Source organism: Bufo gargarizans, chromosome 2, assembly GCF_014858855.1.
Source record: "Bufo gargarizans isolate SCDJY-AF-19 chromosome 2, ASM1485885v1, whole genome shotgun sequence".
Classification (NCBI taxonomy): Eukaryota; Metazoa; Chordata; class Amphibia; order Anura; family Bufonidae; genus Bufo; species Bufo gargarizans.
In genome coordinates this window covers 396,610,909-396,634,601 of record NC_058081.1, presented here as the reverse complement: position 1 = coordinate 396,634,601, position 23,693 = coordinate 396,610,909, and the positions used below count along the sequence as shown (strand labels likewise).

The 23,693-nt window shown below is 44.9% G+C and overlaps 1 protein-coding gene across 2 annotated transcripts in view; it reads right to left on the bottom strand.

The window, feature by feature from the left end:
• Positions 1–21,701, bottom strand: part of SEPTIN8 (septin 8) — a 98,395-nt gene extending 76,694 nt beyond the window's left edge. The window contains exon 1 of one of the 2 annotated variants that reach the window (XM_044280820.1): positions 21,453–21,701. In XM_044280820.1, the coding sequence (XP_044136755.1) occupies positions 21,453–21,482 (30 nt within the window). In that variant the 5' untranslated portion in view covers positions 21,483–21,701. The remainder of the gene's footprint in view (positions 1–21,452) is intronic. The other variant, XM_044280819.1, reaches the window with a different exon arrangement.
• Between the last annotated feature and the right edge of the window lie 1,992 nt (positions 21,702–23,693).

Below are 23,693 nucleotides of genomic sequence, written 5' to 3'. Positions count from 1 at the left end.
GTTTATATAGTAATACTGAATATCAGATTTCAGACTTTCCACAAATTCCAGAAATGCAATAATATGTGAAAACACAAAAATCCCAGGAAATCCACAAACTTCATAATTCCCATCTGAGCTGTCAGCTTAGAACATGCCAAAGGACCAAGAGCACTCATCTGGGGGCCATATACAAAGCGGTCACTAAATCAGGAAATAATCAATCAATCATTCTCCCTTTTCAGGATCTCACAGATAAAACATATTAGCCCAGATTTACTAATGTGTCTGCTCCAAAGATCGGTCTAAAAAGGGGTGCCTTTTGGTGCATGAGGGTTACTACACTTTTTTTCCAAACATGCTCCACAAGGGGGCAGAAGAAAGCAGAAAGGAAATGTTTATGGGGGTGGGGGGGGGGGGGGGCAGGGCCTAAGATGCACCATTGTGCTCCAAAAAAGTGTACCGCAATTCTGGCATAAAAACCGCAATTAGACTTACCGGTAATTCCGTTTCCTTGAATCCACCATGACGGCCCACATTGAGATTGACCCTTGACCTCTGTAGGGGCAGGAACACATAGAGAGTTTAAGAACCCCCCACCCCTCCACCTCCTCAGTGCTTCACAATTACCCGAAAAGGTGGAACAAACGTAAAAGGATATTGATTCATACCCTTAAACTCCTGCATGAATATGCAACATAAATCCAAAAAATCTTTTTTTTTTTTTTTTTTTATATTTTATATATATGTTTTTTTTTTTTTTTTTTTTTTTAGGGACGGGGAATAGTATGGGCCGTCATGGTGGATTCAAGGAAACGGAATTACCGGTAAGTCTAATTGCGGTTTTTCCATTTCATCCACCATGACGGCCCACATTGAGACATATCAGATAACTAAATGGGTGGGGATATCGCCTGTAGAACCTTCCGGCCGAAAAGAGCTTCATTTGCGTCCGGAAGATTAAGACGATAGTGTCTTACGAAAGTATTAGCACTAGACCAGGTTGCGGCTTTACAAATCTGGTCCAGCGAGACCCCTCCTTTCTCGGCCCAAGAGGAGGATGTGGCCCTAGTAGAATGGGCTTTAACATTACCAGGACAGGGTTTGTTCTGGATCTTGTAGCAACATTCAATAGTGGATTTGATCCATCTAGCTATGGAAGACCTGGCTAACTTCTTTCCTTTATTCTTCCCTGAAAACTGAATAAGGAGATTGTCGTCCACCCTAAAATCTCTGGTAGAATCCAGGTAACGGATAACTATGTCCCTGACGTCCAGGAGATGTAACCTATCACTAGACCCTGCCTGATCGGACCTAGGGATAGAGGGTAGGAAGATCTCCTGCTCTAGATGGAAAGGAGAGACTACTTTGGGGAGAAAGCCTGGGTCGAGAGTTAAACGGATGTGATCCTTGTTAATTTGGAGGTAGGGCTCTCTACATGATAAAGCCTGGATCTCCCCGATGCGTCTGGCTGAGGTGATGGCGATCAGAAAGGCAGTCTTAAAGGAAAGGTGTTTTAGAGAGATCTCCGATGAAGGTGCAAAAGGAGGTTTTGTTAAGCCCTCTAGTACGGTGTTAAGATCCCAGGTCGGAATTCTGGATCTCAGGGAGGGTCTCAACCTAGCAACCGCTCTGAAGAACCTCCTGATCCATCTGTGGTTGGCCAGGCTACAGTCATAGAAGGAGCTTAGGGCAGAAATTTGGACCTTCAAAGTACTAGGTCTAAGGCCTAACTCAAGGCCGCACTGTAGAAAGTCCAAAATTCTGTTGATGGGAGGAGAGGTGGTGTCTGGGCGCTCAACTCCTAACCAGGAACAGTATTTCTTCCAGATCTTGAGGTAGATGGAGGAGGTCACCTTTTTCCTACTTGCCCTCAGAGTACATATCACTTTTTCCGAAAGTCCTCTGCTTCTTAGTGTCTCGCTCTCAGGATCCAGGCTGACAGCTTGAACATGCCTGGGTCTGGGTGAAGAAGAGGGCCCTGGACTAGAATGTCCCTCTGGAAGGGAATCTCCCACGGATCCTCCAGCGATAGCTGTCTTAGGGTGGAGAACCAACTTCTCTTTGGCCATAGAGGGGCTATCAGGATGAGAGTAGTCGGTTCCTCCAGAAGCTTCTGGACAATCCGAGGTAACAGTGGTATTGGGGGAAAGGCGTAGGCTAGTCTCCAATTCCAATGTATTGATAGAGCATCTATTGCCCATGGATTGTCCCCTGGGTTTAGGGAGCAGAAACAGTCTACCTGCGCATTTTTCCTGGTGGCGAATAGGTCTACCTCTGGACAGCCCCACCTTTCTGAGATCTTTTGGAAGATCTTCCTGTTCAGAGACCATTCTCCTGGGTCTACTGTCTCTCTGCTCAGAAAGTCTGCTACTGTGTTCTCGCAGCCCTTTAGGTGGATGGCGGACAGAGATAAAGTGTTTACTTCTGCCCAGGAGAAAATTCTTTTTGCTATCTCGCCAAGAGGCCGTGATCTTGTTCCCCCCTGGTGACGCAGATAGGCCACCGTTGTGGTGTTGTCTGACATTACTCTTAGATGTTGTCCTTTTAGAAGGCACTCTCCTTTTAGTAAAGCTTCCAGGACTGCGTAAAGCTCTCGGTAGTTGGAAGATCTGTCTCTTATTTCGGCAGGCCAGGTACCCTGTAGAAGATGATCTCCTATCTTTGCTCCCCAGCCTCCGAGGCTTGCGTCCGTAATTACCTGAATGACGGGATGATTCCGCCACTGAAGGCCCCCTAGCAGCCTTCTTTTTACTTTCCACCAGTCCAAATCTGTTTTTACAGACTGAGGGATACGAAAGACCCTGTCCAGGCTTAACTGTTTTCCGTCCCAGATAGTTAGGATCCAATTTTGGACTATTCTTGTGTGGCTTTGGCACCAAGCCACCGAGGGGATGCAGGCCGTTAGGCTTCCTAGGAGACTCATGGCCTTTCTGATGGAGCAGTTGCGAGCCTTCTGGAATGTTCTGACTTTCTCTATCAGGGCAGTAGCTTTGTCCTGAGGGAGGAAGGTCATCAGCCGAGACGAATCTAATTCCACGCCCAGGAACTTTATTCTTGTGGACGGGGTTAGGGTGGATTTTTTTATATTTATAATCCATCCGAGGCTCCTTAAGAGTTCCGAGAATCTTTGGGTTGCCGAAAGGTTTTCGGATTCTGTCTTGCCCAGGATTAAGAAGTCGTCGAGATAAGGTATAATTGTGATTCCTTCTTGACGAAGGCAGGCCACCATCTCTACTACGATCTTTGTGAAGACCCTGGGGGCCGAGGAAATACCAAAAGGGAGGGCGACATACTGGAAGTGATGTATAGACCTGTCTGGACCTCTTAGAGCGAACCTTAAATACTTTTGGGAAAGATGATGGATGGGGACGTGGTAGTAAGCGTCCTTCAGATCGATTGACGACATGAATGCTCCTTTTGGGATCAGAGGGATTGTGGATGGGATGGTCTCCATCCTGAACCTCCTGTATAAGATAGACCTGTTTAGGGGTTTTAAGTTTATTATCGTGCGAAAGGATTGATCTGGTTTTTTTACTAAAAAAAGACTGGAATAGAATCCTCTTCTTTCCTCTGGTATAGGAACCTTTCGTATTACCCCTAGCTCTAAGAGGTCTTGGACGCCCTGCCAGATTTTCGGGAGATCTGATCTGCTCTGAGATGTGATGCAGTATCTTTTTGGGGGGACTGATGTGAACTCTATCCTGTAGCCCTGGGAGATTATATTTAGCACCCAGGGATTTGAAGTTACCCGACTCCAGGAGGATAGAAAACCCATCAGTCGCCCCCCTACCCTGGCGTCATTGCTGCTTCGGTTGCCTATTCTGGGGATTGAGGATAAAGCCTCTTCCTCTCCCCCCTTTTGGATAACTCCATCGGCCAGACTTCCCTTTCCCCCTGTAGGATCTCTGCTGGGGTTGGTACTGCCGAAAGGGCTTCTTCTTTGGTTCTTTGTCCTCTGGAAAACCCTTCTTCTTGTCTGCTGCGCCCTCTAGGATTTTATCCAGAGTGGGGCCGAAGACAAATTCCCCTGAAAAGGGGATAGAACAAAGCTTGGCCTTGGATGCCTTGTCTCCGGACCAGGCTTTCATCCATAAAGCCCGACGGGCAGCATTAGAAAGGGCAGCATCCTTGGCGGAAAATCTGATTGACTCTGCCGATGCATCGGCTAAAAATGCCGTGGCGGAGCGGAGAAGGGGGAGAGATTCCCTGATCTCTTCTCTTGGAGTCTTGTTCTTCAGATGTTCGTCTAGTTCTCCAAGCCATATATACATTGCTCTGGCAACGGATGTGGCGGAGATGTTAGTTTTTACCCCAAACATCGCCGCTTCCCAGGATTTCTTAAGAAGGCCATCTGCCTTTCTATCCATAGGATCACTTAGCTGAGAGGAATCCTCAAAGGGTAGGGCGGTCTTTTTTGCTACCTTGGATACTTGCAAGTCGACCTTAGGCGTCTGGTTATATATTTTACTTTCAGACGGGTCAAAGCAGAGCCTATTCCTGAATTCTTTAGGAACGCCAAGTCTCTTCTCTGGATCTGACCATTCCTCTAATATCATCTCCTTTATATTTTCATTGATGGGGAAAACAATAGGAGACCTAGCTCTAAGGCCCCCAAACATCTCATCCTGAACCGTACGGGGTTTAGGAATATCTTCAATACCCATGGTGGACCTGACTGCTCGGAGCAGCTCTTCCATTTCTTTAGCGGAAAAGAAGTATCTTTTATCCTCCTCCAGAATCTCTCCGTCCGACAAGGGTTCCTCATTAGGAAATTGTCTGGATGAGGCAGAGGCCACTTCAACCTCTTCACCCTCAGAGGAAGAAATAACGGATATTTTACGCTTCTTAGAAGGGATGGGGTCGCTGGCAGGAGTAGATAAGGAGGCTAAAGAGGACTTAATCTCATCAGAAATAAAGGACTTCATCTCCGAGAGTATATCTGGTTGCTCCGCTTTCCAAATCTCCGAAGTGCAAGGTTTGCATAGTCGCTTTTTATAATTTTCGGGGAGACGCTTGGAACAAGCACAGCATTTTAAGGGCTTTGTTTTAGATTTTAATTCCTTGCTGCCCTGCAGAAGGAAGCAACCAGATAACCCAGCATCAGTAATTCAGATTTACAAGAACTGAAATATATACCCCCCCGAAGGGGACTCACTGTGCTGGAGGCAGAAGGATCGGGACCTTCCTGGCGGGGAGCAGGTGTCTCGGACATCGCGGTGTGACAGGAGAGGTGCTGAGAGGAACCGCGGTCTTCTTTTTAAATTTCCCGGCGTCTGACGTCATCAAGCTGCGCCCTGCATGACGGCGAAGGCCTGCGCCGCACTAGCCTACCAAGAGAGGCGTGCGTCGCCCGGCCCGCCCATAGAGACGCTCCATGCGTCGCACCTGCTCCCCCTGCCGGACGCTGGAGCTCGGTCCTCCGGAAGGAAAAGGACGCCGAGCGCCGCGCGTGCTGAGAAGCCGGCACCTTCGACTGCGTCCACAAGGAGGGAAGGAAGTCAGAAGGTATGGGGAGGACCACAGGCCTCGGCATAAGCCAAGACGAGGGTCCTCGATGCTCCTAGCTGGCCAGCCTTGGCCCCTGCCGCGGGAGGCCAGCTGGAGAACCTGTAAGAAAGATACGGTTATTTCATCCTCCATGAAGGAGGAACTCTCCACGTGTTGGCCCCTGTAGGGGCAGGAAAGCACTGAGGAGGTGGAGGGGTGGGGGGTTCTTAAACTCTCTATGTGTTCCTGCCCCTACAGAGGTCAAGGGTCAATCTCAATGTGGGCCGTCATGGTGGATGAAATGGAAAAATTGGTCTCAAAATAAGCCAACTAGTAGATTGTATGGAGTTACACCACATTTATCATCCAGCCTGAGCCACTGTGATAAGTCTGGTGCAGATCTAGACAGCTGGTCTAAGCTTACACTTTCTACAGGCTTAGTACATCTGATCCAATGTATGTGGACCTGACAGGGTGTAATGATCTTGCATGACTCCATATCTATGTGTAGGCGCATGTGGGGATATGCTACATTGGCCAAAGGATAGAGGCGTCTTTTCTAGATCTGTGAATATTCGTTTAGCATTCTAGATTTGTGCTGGCAAATTCTGGAAGCCAGGAGATGGTGGAAAACAGGACCCCTAATACCTACAGCGCAATTCACTGTATTCATAGCTAGCCATATATTTTTCTGTGCTGCTTGGCCCAACAGGACAGTTCCTGTAATATGCTGCCTTATGTAAGGTGGCACATCAGGTGCCGTACAACTGGATTTCTTGACAACTTTCACATAAAGCCAATTGACCGATGTATGGATTTTAGGAAGAAAACTACAAAGACACTGCTAAGCTACCCTGCCCAGCAGGTTGGGTGGCATCCCATGTAAATGCCACCCATACTAGAATTTAATCCCTCATGTTTAGAATGTATGGTCCGCTTTACTGCAGTAAGGCTACTTTCACACTAGCGTTTTGGCTTTCAGTTTTTTTGTGAGATCCGTCATGGGCTCTCACAAGCGGTCCAAAACGGATCAGTTTGGATTCTAATGCATTCCGAATGGAAAAGGAGCCGCTCAGAATGCATCAGTTCAATATCCATTCCGCTTTGGAGATAGACACCAAAACTGAGCCAAACTGATCCGTCCTGGCACACAATGCAAGTCAATGGGGACGGATCAGTTTTCACTGACACAATCTGGCACACTAGAAAACAGATCCATCCTCCTTTGACATTCAATGGTGTTCAAGACTGATCTGTCTTGGCTAAGTTACAGATAATACAAATGGATCAGTTCTGAATGGATGCAGACTATCTGAAACACAAGTGTGAAAGTAAGTTACTCGCCCTGCCAGTTCTAGATTTACTGCAGCAACTCGCCCTGCCAGTTCTAGATTTACTGCAGCAACTCGCCCTGCCAGTTCTAGATTTACTGCAGCAACTCGCCCTGCCAGTTCTAGATTTACTGCAGCAACTCGCCCTGCCAGTTCTAGATTTACTGCAGCAACTCGCCCTGCCAGTTCTAGATTTACTGCAGCAACTCGCCCTGCCAGTTCTAGATTTACTGCAGTAACTCGCCCTGCCAGTTCTAGATTTACTGCAGCAACTCGCCCTGCCAGTTCTAGATTTACTGCAGTAACTCGCCCTGCCAGTTCTAGATTTTAGCAGAACACAGAATAATGTAGAGAACTTCTCCCTGTTGAGTGACGTGCATGGTCAAAGGCCGCAGAAAGGCAGAAGGTTGTGGGAATCAACTGCAGGAATGATAATGCTGTTATCCCAGCTGGGAAGTTTCTTTCACTGACCTAGCTCATTTCTGGGATGTCGAGACAGCAGCCAAAATTCAATGAGAAAATCCATGCTGGGGTTTAGAGTTAAAATTAAGAGGATCAGAAGGCAGAGGGTAAAACTCCTTTGAAATAACCCTTTGTGCTCGTAATGATGCACTGCTCATTAATGTAGTCTGAAATCTCAGTATACAGAATCAGAGAGACTGGAGCAGCTTCGCCACACACCGGCCCATACCATGGTTATGCAGGGTACGGCCATCACAAGCCATTTGTCTTCTGTAGCCTCCTTAGCTCACTGAAGATGACAAGCTGTCAAAATGATCTGCAAATTGCCTTGTCCCTAAACGAAAAAGTCTTGCAGATAATGTAGGATGACAAAAGTTTTCACCATACAGTTCGGAAAACCAGACTGAGGTGCCAGGCTAGCATCTAGGACACGGTTAGATGTGGTGCCTTTGTCAGCTGCCCTCAACCAATAAGCCTTTTTGAACTCTAGTTCTGCATCCAGCAACCAAAGCATCAATCCAGGGTTCTACATTATTCATGAAAATAAGCGCTCTTGATGTACAGTACACGTCTATTGAATGTGCGTGACACTGACGTTTGCTGGGTATGGCAGAAGATGCGCCCATAGATCCACAGGTGGGTTTAACCTTATTGGGGCACTTATTTTATCTGCACACAGCGGCATGCAATTTTTTACAATGGGAGTCAATGGTAGACATAACTGTTTAGGCACACAGTCATGCTAGTTTGAAAGCTGCTAAATGAACATTAGTGTGAACAGAGCTCAAGAGGCTAACAAAGGATATCATGTCATAGATGCTTTAAAAAGCCCTCACTGCTTCTTGTAAAGTTCGTGCCATGTCCTACAAAAAGAAGCATCTGTGCAATGGTCACCTTATTCTATATTGTGCCTGGTCCTTCTATTATTATTTTTTACATCATTACATAAATTTTGCATAGTAAATGTGGTACAGACTCAAAACTTTGATTTGGTCCTTTGTAACTAGCCGAGGACCATAACTAATGTGTAGTGAGGAGGCATTGGGGCAGCAGGGACCATTATGTGGTTTCTCGGTTGGCATTTAATAAAAAGCTAGCTCACACCCCCCTAGGAAGACCGGGAACGTGCTGCCCATGTCAATGTACAAGGGGTACTGGTTCATCTGCATGGAAAAGGAAATTCAAATGTGGATTCAAAGCTGCCAGGAGACATCCTGCAGATGAGAAATGGAACCCTTCAGGAGGGTGCCATTAACCTGTTGTTTTCAGCAAATGTTGGAGCCCAGTCTGCAGATTCAGTTTAGCAGCTAACTGGTTTCTTAGTGGGCGAATAAATGACCAGATACATTGGAGAAGATAGAAAGGCAAAGAGCCTTCCTTCACAAAACACCAGATGATGTAGATTCAAAACCAAGATGTCCAACTGTATGACATTGTTATAAGATCAAAGGATCTGGTGAGCAGAGACCAAATATGCACCATCTCATAAACTGAGGAATTTTCTGAGGAAATGAAGCTTTGTTATTCTGCACCCTGCCTAGCATCGGCTACAAGCTCCCCTAGCCATGTTTAAAATGTTCTTAAATTAAAGAAATAATCGAAATGTCAGTCATGAGACCATGCAATGGCAGCCGCAGGCGTCGGAGAGAGAACAAGTAAATTAAAGCAGACATCTCCTTCTAGATCCTATACCACCACACAGGACGAGAGGGCAGCCATCACATAACGCTCCTCATCTAGTGACTACCACGTATAGTGAGTAAGGATTCATAAACTGGTGTTGGGTCTCATCCAAGTCGACACAGAAGGGTGGCAGTAGGTATATCACTTTTGATAGGTTGGATGCAGTTGATAACAGAAACACAGCACAAAACAATTCAATGGCAAATATAACACCGTATAATGTAGGCATCATCTACTCTACAGTCATGTGAAAAAATTAGGACACCCTTTGAAAGCATGTGGTTTTTTGTAACATTTTTAATAAAAGGTTATTTCATCTCCGTTTCAACAATACAGAGAGATTAAAGTAATCCAACTAAACAAAGAAAACTGAAGAAAAGTCTTTTCAAGATCTTCTGTAAATGTCATTCTACAAAAATACCTATTCTAACTGAGGAAAAAGATAGGACACCCTTGCCCCTAATAGCGAGTGTTACCTCCTTTGGCTGAAATAACTGCAGTGAGACGGTTCTTGTAGCCATCTACCAGTCTTCGACATCGGTCTGAGGAAATTTTACCCCACTCCTCAATGCAGAACTTTTTCAGCTGTGAGATGTTTGAGGGGTTTCTTGCACGTACAGCCCTTTTCAAGTCACCCCACAGCATCTCAATGGGATTCAAATCTGGACTTTGACTTGGCCATTCCAGGACTCTCCATTTCTTCTTTTTCAGCCAATCTTTGGTTGATTTACTAGTATGTTTTGGGTCATTGTCATGTTGCATGGTCCAGTTCCGCTTCAGCTTTAATTTTCTAACTGATGGTCTCACATGTTCTTCAAGCACCTTCTGATACACAGTAGAATTCATCGTGGATTCTATGATGGTGAGCTGACCAGGTCCTGCTGCAGCAAAGCAGCCCCAAACCATGACACTTCCACCTCCATGCTTCACAGTTGGTATGAGGTTCTTTTCTTGGAATGCTGTGTTTGGTTTACGCCAAACATGTCCTCTGCTGTTGTGTCCAAATAATTCAATTTTGGACTCATCTGTCCAAAGAACATTATTCCAGAAGTCCTGGTCTTTGTCAACTTTATCTCTGGCAAATGTCAGTCTGGCCTCGATGTTTCTCTTGGAAAGCAAAGGTTTCCTCCTTGCACACCTCCCATGCAAGTTAAACTTGTACAGTCTCTTTCTGATTGTAGAGGCATGTACTTCTACATCAACAGTAGCCAGAGCCTGCTGTAGTTCTCGAGATGACACTTTAGGGTTTTTGGAGACCTCTTTTAGCATCTTGCGGTCTGCTCTTGGGGTGAACTTGCTGGGGCGACCAGTCCTGGGCATGTTGGCAGTTGTTTTGAAAGCCCTCCACTTGTAGACTATCTTCCGGACAGTGGAATGGCTGATTTCAAAATCTTTTGAGATCTTTTTAAATCCCTTCCCAGACTCATAGGCTGCTACAATCTTTTTTCTGAAGTCCTCTGACAGCTCTTTTGCTCTCACCATGGTGCTCACTCTCACTTCAACAGTCAGGAGCACACCAAACTAAATGTCTGAGGTTTAAATAGGGCAAGCCTCATTCAACATGCAGAGTAACGATCTACTAATTATGTGCACCTGGTGTGATATACCTGTGTGAGATCTGAGCCAATTTAAGAGGGAATACATGTGAGGGTGTCCTATCTTTTTCCTCAGTTAGAATAGGCATTTTTGTAGAATGACATTTACAGAAGATCTTGAAAAGACTTTTCTTCAGTTTTCTTTGTTTAGTTGGATTACTTTAATCTCTCTGTATTGTTGAAACGGAGATGAAATAACCTTTTATTAAAAATGTTACAAAAACCACATGCTTTCAAAGGGTGTCCTAATTTTTTCACATGACTGTAACTACTGCACTTTTTTCCCCTCTCCAACTGGTCATTGTCTGCTGGATTAATTCAATATTTGTGGTGGCGAGAACTTACTGGAGCGGAAAAGAAGCCAAGGAGAGAGGAGGGCAATAGGAGTCTGTTCTGGGTCAAAATTATTTTAAAAAGGGTCTCGCCTAGCGCTGGAATTAATTTATGGTGCACCATAGAGGCTGGAGATGGGCTGCAGTAGTTTGAGACCAAAGATGATTGGGAAGCAAACCCTGCAGACAGAAGTTGTCATAGCGGTCTGGGCAGGATTGAGAAGGAAAGAAATCACTCAGAAAATGCCAAAACTGGTCCACTACAGTAACCAAGCCTTCTTCTCAGGCTGAAGTCTGTGGATCCCTTTATATGACCATCATATGCCCTGCCATACAGATCGGTAGATGACACTGAAGCAAATTTTTTATTTTTAAGCTGAAACTTACAAATTGTGATAAAATTAATAAAATAAAAACATTACTGGCTGTCAGACGTGCCCTAATTATTACATGTGACACTAGTATCAGTATGCTGATAAATGAGCAGGTAGTCTGAGACTGCAGGACATCTACAGTGTTCTGGCATGCTTATCCCACCAGCAACAGATGTCTGCTCTCAGATAAGAACGCTCTCCGGTTCACTGTAAGCCCATTAATCAGTCTGGCCAAGGGACCGCTGTCAGCAGAGTGCACTGTACAAGGGAACTTGCCGTTAGTGGTGTGCATGTGGTATAATGCCCAATATACCCTTACACTGCATTTCCTCCTCAACACAATAGACGGAAAGAAAAGAGATTAATAATGCCAGTGTTCTGCATCTTGTAGATTGTAAGCCCTCGCAGGCAGGGTCCTCTCTCCTTCTGTACCAGTCTGTAACTCGTCTCGTTTTGCAATTGTCTGTATTATGTATGTATACCCCTTTTCAGACGTATAGCTAATAATATTATTATTATTATTATTATTATTATTATTAATATTAATCTTGTCGGTCTTCTTGGCAAACATCACATACGCCAAGTAATTTGGGGACTGGGTGACTACTCTTCCTCATCTAGATATACATGTGTATGAATGCGAGAGGACTGTGCTCCCTGGTGTCACCCCACCCTTGACACTAAAAACAGAGGAGATTCTGCAGGACAAGCAAGTGTGTCATGCATTCCAGTCATTCTGGTTACACCTCAGCACAGGAACCTTCATGTACGCCGAGGCAGCCAGACCACAAGACCCCGAGACAATTCTACAGACGACACACTGTAATATATGTCAACCAAGCATGCGGCTCTCTTGAAATGTTAATAAGAATAGAGTGGCTGGTATGGTGACAACACCCATAAAAACAGGACATATAGACTCCTTGATGTAGAATGTATGTAACATGAAAAGGGTGCAGTGCATTTCTTAGGCACTTCAAGTGAATAGGACACAGCTGAAATACTCTGCGCCACTACTAAATCTACAGTGTTCTGTGGCACAAACCAATGGTCAGTCCAATGTACTGCAACCTTTCAACCTCTTCAAACATCTCATCAGTGCGGGTTCCAAGTAGGAGCCCTACTGATCTAAGAATGATGCCCTATTCAAAATTTAAAAGGGATTCTGTCACCAAGTTTTAGGCTATAGAGATACGGACATACGCGGCTATATCGCTGCTAGCATGTCCGCAATATACCTGTCCTATAGGGCTGCGTGTTTTTATTTTCACACTGTAGATTTAGTAGTGGCGCAGAGTATTTCAGCTGTGTCCTATTCACTTGAAGGGCCTAAGAAATGCACTGCACCCTTTTCATGTTACATACAATCTACATCAAGGAGTCTATATGTCCTGTTTTTATGGGTGTTGTCACCATACCAGCCACTCTATTCTTATTAATCCCTTTAAAACCTGGACCACCCCTTAAATAGGCTCATTTAGTGGGTGGTAGAGCAACCCTTTCAGTCAATGTTTATGGGGATTTAATAGGGCGACAAGGCCTGTCCTGGTGATAAACACTACTAAACACCTTCATAGCATCTTACGATCTAGGCCAGGGTCCCAGCCACCACATTTCTCTCTCAGCTTGGAATGGAAGTTATAGAAGCACAAGCCGTTCTACTGAATGTTAGGGAATACTCTACCAGAGGGGGGGGGGAACTTGTATGCCACCCACGAGCTGCAGCCTCTGTTCCCACACTAGGGTTGGGACATATTTACAGGGGGCACACTGTACAATACATCTGTGATGAGGTGGCTCTTTTCATAACTGCTTAATGGAAAAAGCTTAAACACTGAGAAATCCTTGACAGGTGCCATTTTTGCTTTCATGCGTCCTAATGCCTTTTTGATAGCAGCAAATCTAAATGAGAACACAAAGGAATATCGTGACACACAGAGGCCGAATGCTCGCCACCGAGCCTCTTCAGAGAAGTATACCCTCATAAGAATATCATCCGTCAACAGCAGCTTGTGGCCAACTGGCACACAGAAGCAGGGGTTTTCTACCATAAAGTAAATGCAGACTAAGGGTCCATTCACACGTCCGTTTTTTCTTTCCTGATCTGTTCCGTTTTTTCAGGAACAGATCAGGACCAGATCTGGACCCATTCATTTTCAATGGGTCCTGGAAAAAATCGGACAGCACAATGTGTGCTGTCCGTTTCCGTTGTTCCGTTCCGCATGTCCGTTTAAATATAAAACATGTCCTATTCTTGTCCTGAAAAATCGGATCCTGGTACAATACAAAGTCAATGGATCCGCAAAAAACGGATGACATTCGGATGTCATTCCGTTTGTCATCCGTTTTTTGCGGATTCCGTTCCTGGAAACACATAACAAATTTTTTATTTTTATTTTTAAAAATTTTTTCAAAGAAATCCAAACAACTTTATTTGATTATTGAAATGTATACATGTTTCCGTTTTTTGCGGATCCGCAAAAAACGGATGACATACGGAAACATTTTCAGGAACAACGGATCCGCAAAAAACGGACCGTTTTTCAGGATGAAAAAAAACAGGACGTGTGAATGGACCCTAAGCGTATATTCCAGTATATTCTCAAAAAATGCGCTTTTCGGCCACAGTTACTGACCTAGGCTGAGTGGGTCCCATATTAAAATATTAATCAGGGTGACAAACAGAGGTATTTCAAGAGTTCTTAAAAAACAAACAAAAAAAAAAAAACACAACAGGTATGTAATGGTCGATTCAATTGCCAAAGACTGTGCCTCTCATCTGGATCCAGGGACTGACTGCAGAGTGCTTTTTAGGATAAGATACGGACACACAAGATAGAGCTGTCAAAAGGGCAGGTAAGTCACAGCCCTAAATGTAATCACAATCTGGCCGCCAATACAGTAAGCCATACAGGCGGATATACCATATTGTGAAATTAGTAGAGAAGCTGGATAGAAAAGCAGTAATGTACAGAAGGGCTGTCAAAATGTCAGTTACGTCTATCAACTATCATCACAGAATAGGTGATAAGTGTCTGATAGGGAGCCAATTGCTGGGACCCCTCTGATCACAAGAAAGGAGGTCCTGTGTATGCCATATGAATGGAGTGGTAGTTAAAAGGGTTTTCAAGACTTTAATATTGATGACCTATCTTCAGGATAGGTCATCAGCATGTGATCGGTGAGGATCCAACCAGCTGTTTGAAAAGGCACCAGCTCACCGGTGAGCGCTGCTGCCTTCTCTGTGCTTACCAAGCAGTGCCGTACATTGTATAGTGGCTGTGCTTGGCATCACGTGCATGCCTCATTCACTTCTATGGGCCTGAGCTGTGCCTAGGACACGTGACCGATGAAAATGTCTTCACTGGCCAAGGAAAAACAGAGAAAAGCCTCAAACAGCAGATTGGCGGGGGGCACCGGGTGTCCAATCCCCACCAATCTGATACGGATTACCCAAATCTTGGAAAACATTCACGCTTCTTTTAAACTATACAGGACTAATGGAGATAGTCAAATGTTGTCCTCTGTTATCTTTACCAGTCCCATAGACCTTGAAGGGAGTGACAACCAAACAAGATCCCACTCTTGTGATTGGTGGACAGACTTCCACTGATCAAACCTATACTGTGGAGATTTATCTTTTTCCTGGCCATTAACTGCAACCAGCAATGAAAATCAATGGATTTTATAATGCTAGTAATGACCATATCCAGTGTTGCGTGTATGGTTTGGTTTCCTGTGCCTGGTTCCTCAACCTACTGCCGACTGGTACTAGATATCGTAACTGACAGTACCCAGATCCATCTCTTCCAGGAGACACATCTAGGCACTGCTCCTGCAGGGCAGAAGGATCCACATTGGCAGTCATATAATGAAAGTGCTATGTCCTCATCCTGTATCAGTCTCTATTGCATGAGCTTGGGAGGTGACGGCACAGCTGATGGAGGCTTTGTTGTGACGACTGAAAGGGGAAGGGTAGTCCTGCTGTAATTACATGTGGGATGGAAGACTGAGTAATTCCTTGTTATGACTACTGGGGGTGGAGAGTTGGTCTTGTTCTGACCACAGTTACGGGAGGTGGCCTAGTTTCAGCCATGCTACAATAAGTAGGTGAGGCCTAATAGGATTACTTGAGAAGAATGTGCAGGCCACTGTGCCTACAGAGGAAGTGTAGGAACTACATTATTTTTGCTCTTATACAAGACTGGTTAGTGATTAACAGAACATTTCAACTCCATTTTATGATATCTCAGGGCAAAAAAACAAGCTTCTGTGAGGCCAGGTACAGTTACGACCCTAAACATGTTGAGCATATGCTTCCTTGGACACGAGAGGAAAGAATACCAAATACAACCGGGGCTCACGATGCAGAGACCTGGCTGTGGGGTGTAGTGACTGAGCATGCCTGACCAGCAGGATTCAGTACAGTTTGAGGTGCACACTTTAAACACCAGATGGCACCATACTAGGTGGAAAAGAAATAAATAAAAAAAGTGTGATAAACAACTGGGTTGTTTTTATTCAACAGCATGTAAATGGCAAATATGCTTCATTTATTATGATCTATAAAATGAATATGACAAGAAATGGTGGGAAACAATGTTTTTACATACCGGTAAAAATGATTCAGTGAAGACCACTATTTACTTAGGTTTTCAAAGTATGCAGCCTGTCCACCTAAGCTACTTTCACACTCGCGTTTTGGGCGGATCTGTCAGGGATCTGCAAAAACTGAACTGTTACCACAATACAACCGCATGCATCCGTCATGAACGGATCCGTTTGTATTGTCTGTAACATAGCCAAGACGAATCCGTCATGAACTCCATTGAAAGTCAATGGGAGACGGATCCGTTTTCTATTGTGCCAGATTGTGTCAGTAAAAATGGATCCGTCCCCATTGACTTACATTGTGTGTCAGGACGGATCCGTTTGGCTCAGTTTCGTCAGCACTCCGCTCATTAGGCCACTTTCACACTGCAGGCAGCATTTTGGTGTCCGCCTCCAGAGCGGAATGGAGGCAAACTGATGCGTTCTGAGCGGATCCTTTTCCATTCAGAATGCATTAGGGCAAAACTGATCCGTTTTGGACCGCTTGTGAGAGCCCTGAACGGATCTCACAAACGGAAACCAAAATGCCAGTGTGAAAGTGGCCTAATGAGCGGAGTGCTGGTGATCACATCTGCTCAGTCACTCACTCCAAAGCAGCCAACAGGAGGGTACAGAGCCCAAGCAGTAGCATGGCTGAGAAGTCTTCTGCAAGAAGAGAGTAGACTGTAATCTGCAAGTGTGACTACAGTCAAGACGATCATAAGAGAAGAACTTCTACAGAAGGAAAACCAGCAGCAAGTGGCTACCTGGCTCCTGGGATCTTTTCGGCTCTGTAGCAAGTAATATTTATTCTGGAAGAGTCTTCAGCTATGGAATGTAGACATTTCTGCAATGTTCACAGGAATGTGCGTGTAGAAATGGGGGAAGAGCTTTACCCTACATTTCTACTGTCCAAACTCCTCTTTATCACGAATACAAGGTCTGCAAAGCGGAACATATAAAATCACGGCCCCAGGCAAATCTTGCAGAGAATGAGAAATTACATTGACTGCTAAAACAAGCAACTGAATGACACATATACCAAAATTTGAGACCTGAAAATTAATAAAACTACCAGCAACTATAACATGAATGCAGTTTACCAAGTTCAATACAACCCCCATCATCTTAGCCGGGAAATGAACTGAACAGTAATTGTGTCTTGTGAACAGCATGTGGCTCTCTGGTACCTGCTGGGTCTTCTTATACAACCTGTAGGAATTCAGCACCACTTCAGGTAAATGTGTTTAGGATGCGACTTAAAATGGGTATTCCCATCACAGACAATGAGGGCAGACCGCTAGGATACACCCCCCCCATTGTCTGATAGGTGCGGGTCCAACCTCTGGGACCTGCCACTACCCCAAGAACGGAGTGGGGAGAGCGGTGGCTGGAGGATCCCCGGTTTCCTGGGTTCCAGCCACCATCAAGCGCTCTCCCCATACTAGTGAAAGGGAGCGCACCACACTTGCGCGGCCACCGCTACCATTCATTTCTATGGGCCCGACGGAAATAGCCGAACAGCGGCCCCATAGAAATTAATAGTGCAGTGCGCTGTCCACCACCTTTCCCGCTCTGTTCTTGGTGTAGGGACCCGCACCTATCAGACAATGGGGGCATATCCTAGCAATATGCCCCCATTGTATATGATGAGACAACCCCTTTAAAAGGCTATTCCTATCCTGGACATAACATTATAGAGATACGCTAATATATTTGCCCCAGCTTACAGCTGCTGTGAATGAGACTCACCATATTGTATGCATATACTGCTATCTTCCGAAATCCCAGAAAAGTGATTGTGCATGTGCAACCACCTCTCAATTATCAGCAAGGTAGGGATCAAAAGGCTACCATTCTCCAGATCCCTATTCATATCTCCAAGTTCAATGGCAATTCAGCACCAACCTGAGGACATGAGTAATCCATAGGCATAAAGCCGTATATGTCACGTGGTATACATCCTGCAGTATACAAAAGGATACCACTTTACTGAATAGTGTAGTTAACCATAATCATATTTAAAATTAAACATAATGGGGCAGACTTTGTAATCCTGTAGATGGCGAGTTACTATGGTCTGTCATGCTGCCCAAACACAGCCATTGAAGGTCTATAAGTCCATGAAAACCACCGACAGAACCCAGATAGTGGGTTTGACCATTGACAATCGTAAATCCCATTTTCAACAGTGCATGTGGAACACATGACCTTTCACAGACATCTTCACGGGGGAATCAATGACCATCTTTTCATGGATATCATCAATTATGCCAGTGGCATATGTTGGCTCTTTGACCATTCCCCATAGGCAAGCAAGGTGCAGCGTTTTGGTTTTTTTAAACTAGATATGCCAAATTGGACGAAACTTTGGCACAATCACATTAATAAATGTGGGCCGATACAGCTCCTGTTTAGTTTTTCTCTACCTCTAATGGTATCAGCAATGTAAATATAACAGTAAAGCCAACCTCAATGTCCCTGCCGTGTTCTTCTGAATAGACAGTAAATATGGCAGGAAGACCATGCAGAGCAGTGCATCGATGCCACCAAGTGCAATGTTCACCAGCAGTTGAGATCAGGCTATATTACTAGTGGATTTGGGGCAGTTACTTCTGGATATGGAGCAGTCCCTTTTTTGGTTTGTTCTCCTACAACCCTGGATTTAGACAGCAGTAGTGACTTCCTAGATGTCTTGGGGCACTTGGCTCCAGCCCGATAAAGGACTAGCAAATATCAAGAATGAACGAGCCACAGTTTCAGTCACTTTGCTAAACTGTAATTTAGCAAATTTGTGCTCTCAGAACATACAATGGGTCAGAAAGCTTGGCACCATTAGTGAGGCTCTAGGGTCTTTGGCATGGCCTGGCATAGATTGATCAACTAAGTAAACAGTATAAAGAGATTACAACAGCCCAACCCCGACTTACATGATTCCTGTAGCTTTGCCATAAGACATTATTACTCCCATTACAAGGACTACAGTACAGAGAAGACATTGTTGTTAAAGGAAGGCTAGAAAATGAAGCACCCCAAAGAACAAGCATGCAGTGAAAGCCACCTACAGCTGGCAGCACATGTGCCAAGTGAATGCTCTGCCCATCCCAACTCAGACTTCTACCTCATCACCGGGATAACGCCACCACACGTCTGGCTGCGGCGTCCTCCAGAGCGGGAGCTTCTCTCCATACTAGCTAAATGGTTATTACCACAATACATGGGAATCCTCTTCAATTACATCTGCTTTCCAATGGGCTCAGGGGACACTCAGAATGAGCCATTGATGGTCAAGTCCTGGAGAGTCCATTTAAGTTAGGGTTCATTCATTCACACATGTAGGGGTCTTGCAGAAACTTCTGCTCCTGAAAATGACTTCCATTTATCTGAATGTGGACGTTTTATCAGGAACCACCAGTTTATACAACCCTCATTTCAGATGAACAGAGTAGTTGCATAAACATCTGCAACAAAACTGCTGCATGTGAATATACCCTAAAGGCTTGAAACCGTCGGTGACCACAAACATTAGATGTGACCGCAATCAGCCAGATGACCCCAATATGGGTTCTGCCAACCAGGTATCAGGAGGCATATTAAAAAAAACACACCACTATGGAACTCCAGATACGGTCAGGAACGTGCGGGAAACAGATACCAGAAGGTTGGAGAGAACGAACATGTGAATCTGTTGCTGGTGACAAAGTTTCCGCTCCTTACAACTGTACATGTGCATCAGGCAGAGAATCTCCATTTTATAAAGGCCACTATGCTGAGCCAAGCAGGGGGAAGATTACCCGGCGGCAGAGTTCAGAGCCGCTGTCAAACAGCTGGCAGGCACATGAAAGGGGAAGGTCAACATCACATGGGGAGAAAGACACCCCCTGACAGCTCAGCAGATCAACCCCTGTCTGTACATTAACCCTTAAGAGCCATTAACTACTCCCTTTACAAGGGCCGTGTCCTCATATAGTGGCAGTTCAGACCACTCCAAGAGCCACCTTTTCTTTCAGCAGCCAGACAATAAGAATTAGACATTAAAAGGGGTTGTCCGGTTTCCCAAGGATAGGTCATCAATATCAGAAACTGCAACCTTTTAAACAGGAAACAACCAAAAATAGACATCACCAGCAAACATCCAGGAGCAGTGACTACCAGAAGTGGGAGGGTGTAAAGCAGACCACCATCAGAGGTTGGCTTCTTGTATTTTGGGGCTGAGCCATCATGAAGAACACATGTTCTTCCTTACTCCTCTCCGGTTTCCCCACAGGTTCAGTTCCAGGGATTATCCCTCTATAGGGAGCCCCAATGTGGTCATCCACCTTGTATGTGCCATAGGCTTCCCTCTCAGATATCCAGCCTCCATACTGTTAGCAACACCTTCTGTGTGCAATCTGCACTTCTCACTTCCATCACTAGAAATGGCTAGTCTCTTCCACGTTCTATAATTTGCCAAACAGACCTACGGAAGCGGACAGCAATATGCAAAAATTGCAGCTAGGACATGGATGGAAAATATGGTCATGTGCATAAGGGTTTCGTAAGAGGGAAACTAATGAAAAGACCCGCCCCGGTTTTGATGGTTGCCCATTTATTTGAATCGGTGCCACAGACAACTTCCCGCGGCAGAAGAAACGTGTAGCCGCACATATCTTGGGCTATGTTTGGGGACATTCAATCCAGGTTGTCCACGATCAGCACCTTCTGAGCTCTGACCAAGCGTTGACTGTGCAGGAACAACCCGTGTACATTGTGGGTTGTATCTAGACCGGGACTACGCGCATTCAGGAGAGTCAGCCTAATTACACCGGCGGAGTGCAGCGCTGGCAGGGGCAGTCTCACCATTATAAAATGTAAGTTCTACACATTAGTTATATTAATAAAAAAAAAAAAAAAAAAAACACCCACACACAAACAGAACCATATTTTGGGTCAACATTTTTGCAGATTAGATATGGACCCATTCATTCCAACAGGCCTGCAAAAATGTGTCCTGTCAGCATCTGAATGCCTGTTCCACAAAACATCCTAATCTTGCCTGTTTTCAGGACAAAATTAGACATGTCTAACATAGGGCGGAAGGGAAAAAATGCAGAACACATATGGCCGGTATACGTCTTTTTGTGGATTTGCATGAGGCCCAATGATAAGACCCGGTTTAACCTGCCAATCACAAGTGCCAAGGGGGCCCTTCATTAAAAACCACATGTCCAACAAACAAATGGAAACCCAGCGCAACATGTTGATACTATACACAATGTATGGCATTCTAGATTATTCCTGTTATATACACAATATCATATGTCTATAAAATAAATAACAAAAAGTCAATTTGACACCTCACCAACAAAAACCTATAGAAATACCACTGCTGATGCCAGCTGCCATCATCACACAACTGTGGTAATGCAGGCCAGTGATGCGTCTCTGCTATGGGAAGAACAAAGTGGTGCCACTCACACATCCATGCCAGGAAAGGTGCCCGCAAACACGTTACTGGGGCTTGTACACCCTTTGCAGCCAGAATAAGCATGGACCCAGGTGTGCCAGCTGCTGCCCTGGCACCTAACAGGCTGCACTACAACTTCCCCACTGCTCGTGCCCGGCTCCTGTACTCACGTTTGCCCGCTCTACATCAGTGGCGGCCATGCTGACGTCTCCCGAGCTTGTGTCGTCTGAATCGATGCAATCCCAGCTCCTGGCTCTCAATGGGATCCAATATGGCCACTGCACTTCCTGGAAACTCCCCTCTGCATTACCGCGTCCCTGTCGCCTCCCACGGGTTTGTGGAGGGCGCAGCAGCGGCTATATGCTAGGGCTGGGGCTGGGTATCGGGCCACTGAGAAGAGCCTGGCACCGCCCTCTGTCCGCAAAGCAGACTGGGACTTGTAGTCCCAGCGAGAGCCGATGAGAGGCTCACAGCACACGGGTTATATATACTCCGTAGATCTCTATAGTGGCGGGGATGCTCAAATCAACTGCTACTTTGGCGCCCTCTGTCGGAAAGCTGCAGACCCGACAGCTAGAATTGTTAAAAAATAATAATTACCACAGTACATACATGTATAGTATGCACAGCCTACTGGAAATCGTTAAAAAGAGCCCTGTCTACAATTTAGAGTTGATGCTCCAAGTTTAGCAAAGTGGGGCATAATTTGGCGCATCTTTCCCTATAATTTTTTGTTACCATTACATTTACTAAAGCACCCCCTCCCCTCTCTAGATGCTTTCTGCTCCTCACTAGACACTGGGGGAGATTTATCAATATCGCCAGCGCTATCAGAGAATGCGCCTCACTTACGTCAAGGCGCAGACATCGTCATAAATAGGCACATCCTCTAGGAATCTGTGCACCTGAACAGAAATCTACTGCAGCACCGAATTGCCTTTTTTTACACCAGAAAACTGGTGCAGGGAGATGATAAATCTCTGCCTGTTTTCTTAAACCCCTAATAAATCCGGGGCACAGCATAGACTCTAGAATTCAGGCGCATTAGCGCAGTAAATCTCCCCCAGTATTAGCAGTGGGGGTCTGGCAGAACATAAATTAATGAAAACACCAGGCCAAGGCGTCTATATATGTCACTAAACACCAAGGGGATTCCAAATATGCTTAATTTACTGTATGGAGTATAAAACATACCTAAGCTGCTGCAGAACCTCTTTACTTTTCACAGAGATTGTCTGCTACATTTTGATCTGCAGCAGTTGTGGCAAAGTACTGTATAATGCACACTGCAGCTACTGAAAAGAGGACCTGACATCACAAGATGCAGTACAATCTGCAGGCAGCACATTATAGAGCAGGAGCAGCTGAGCAGACTGATATGTTGTGGGAAAAGATGTAATTTATACATTTAAAAAGAAAGTCTGCTATTTCTGGCTTCATTTGTAAACATGGAGCGTGTTACCAATGATTGATAGCATTCTCTGTGTAAGTGTGTATACATAGCTATTAGTCACTGATAGATGTACACAGGGGAGGTGTTATCAGTGATTGATAGAATTCTCTGTGTAAGTGTGTATACATAGATAGCTGTCAGTCACTGATAGCTGTACATGGGGGAGGTGTTATCAGTGATTGATAGCATTCTCTGTGTAAGTGTGTATACATAGATAGCTGTCAGTCACTGATAGTTGTACACAGGAAAGGTGTTATCAGTGATTAATAGCATTCTCTGTGTAAGTGTGTATACATAGATAGCTGTCAGTTACTGATAGTTGTACACAAGGGAAGTGTTATCAGTGATTGATAGCATTCTCTGTGTAAGTGTGTATACATAGATAGCTGTCAGTCACTGATAGCTGTACACGGGGAGGTGTTATCAGTGATTGATAGCATTCTCTGTGTAAGTGTGTATACATAGATAGCTGTCAGTCACTGATAGCTGTACACAAGGGAGGTGTTATCAGTGATTGATAGCATTCTCTGTGTAAGTGTGTATACATAGATAGCTGTCAGACACTGATAGCTGTACATGGGGGAGGTGTTATCAGTGATTGATAGCATTCTCTGTGTAAGTGTGTATACATAGATAGCTGTTAGTCACTGATAGTTGTACACAGGGGAGGTGTTATCAGTGATTGATAGTATTCTCTGTGTAAGTGTGTATACATAGATAGCTATTAGTCACTAATAGTTGTACACAGGGGAGGTGTTATCAGTGATTGATAGTATTCTCTGTGTAAGTGTGTATACATAGATAGCTGTCAGTCACTGATAGCTGTACATGGGGAGGTGTTATCAGTGATTGATAGCATTCTCTGTGTAAGTGTGTATACATAGATAGCTATTAGTCACTAATAGTTGTACACAGGGGAGGTGTTATCAGTGATTGATAGTATTCTCTGTGTAAGTGT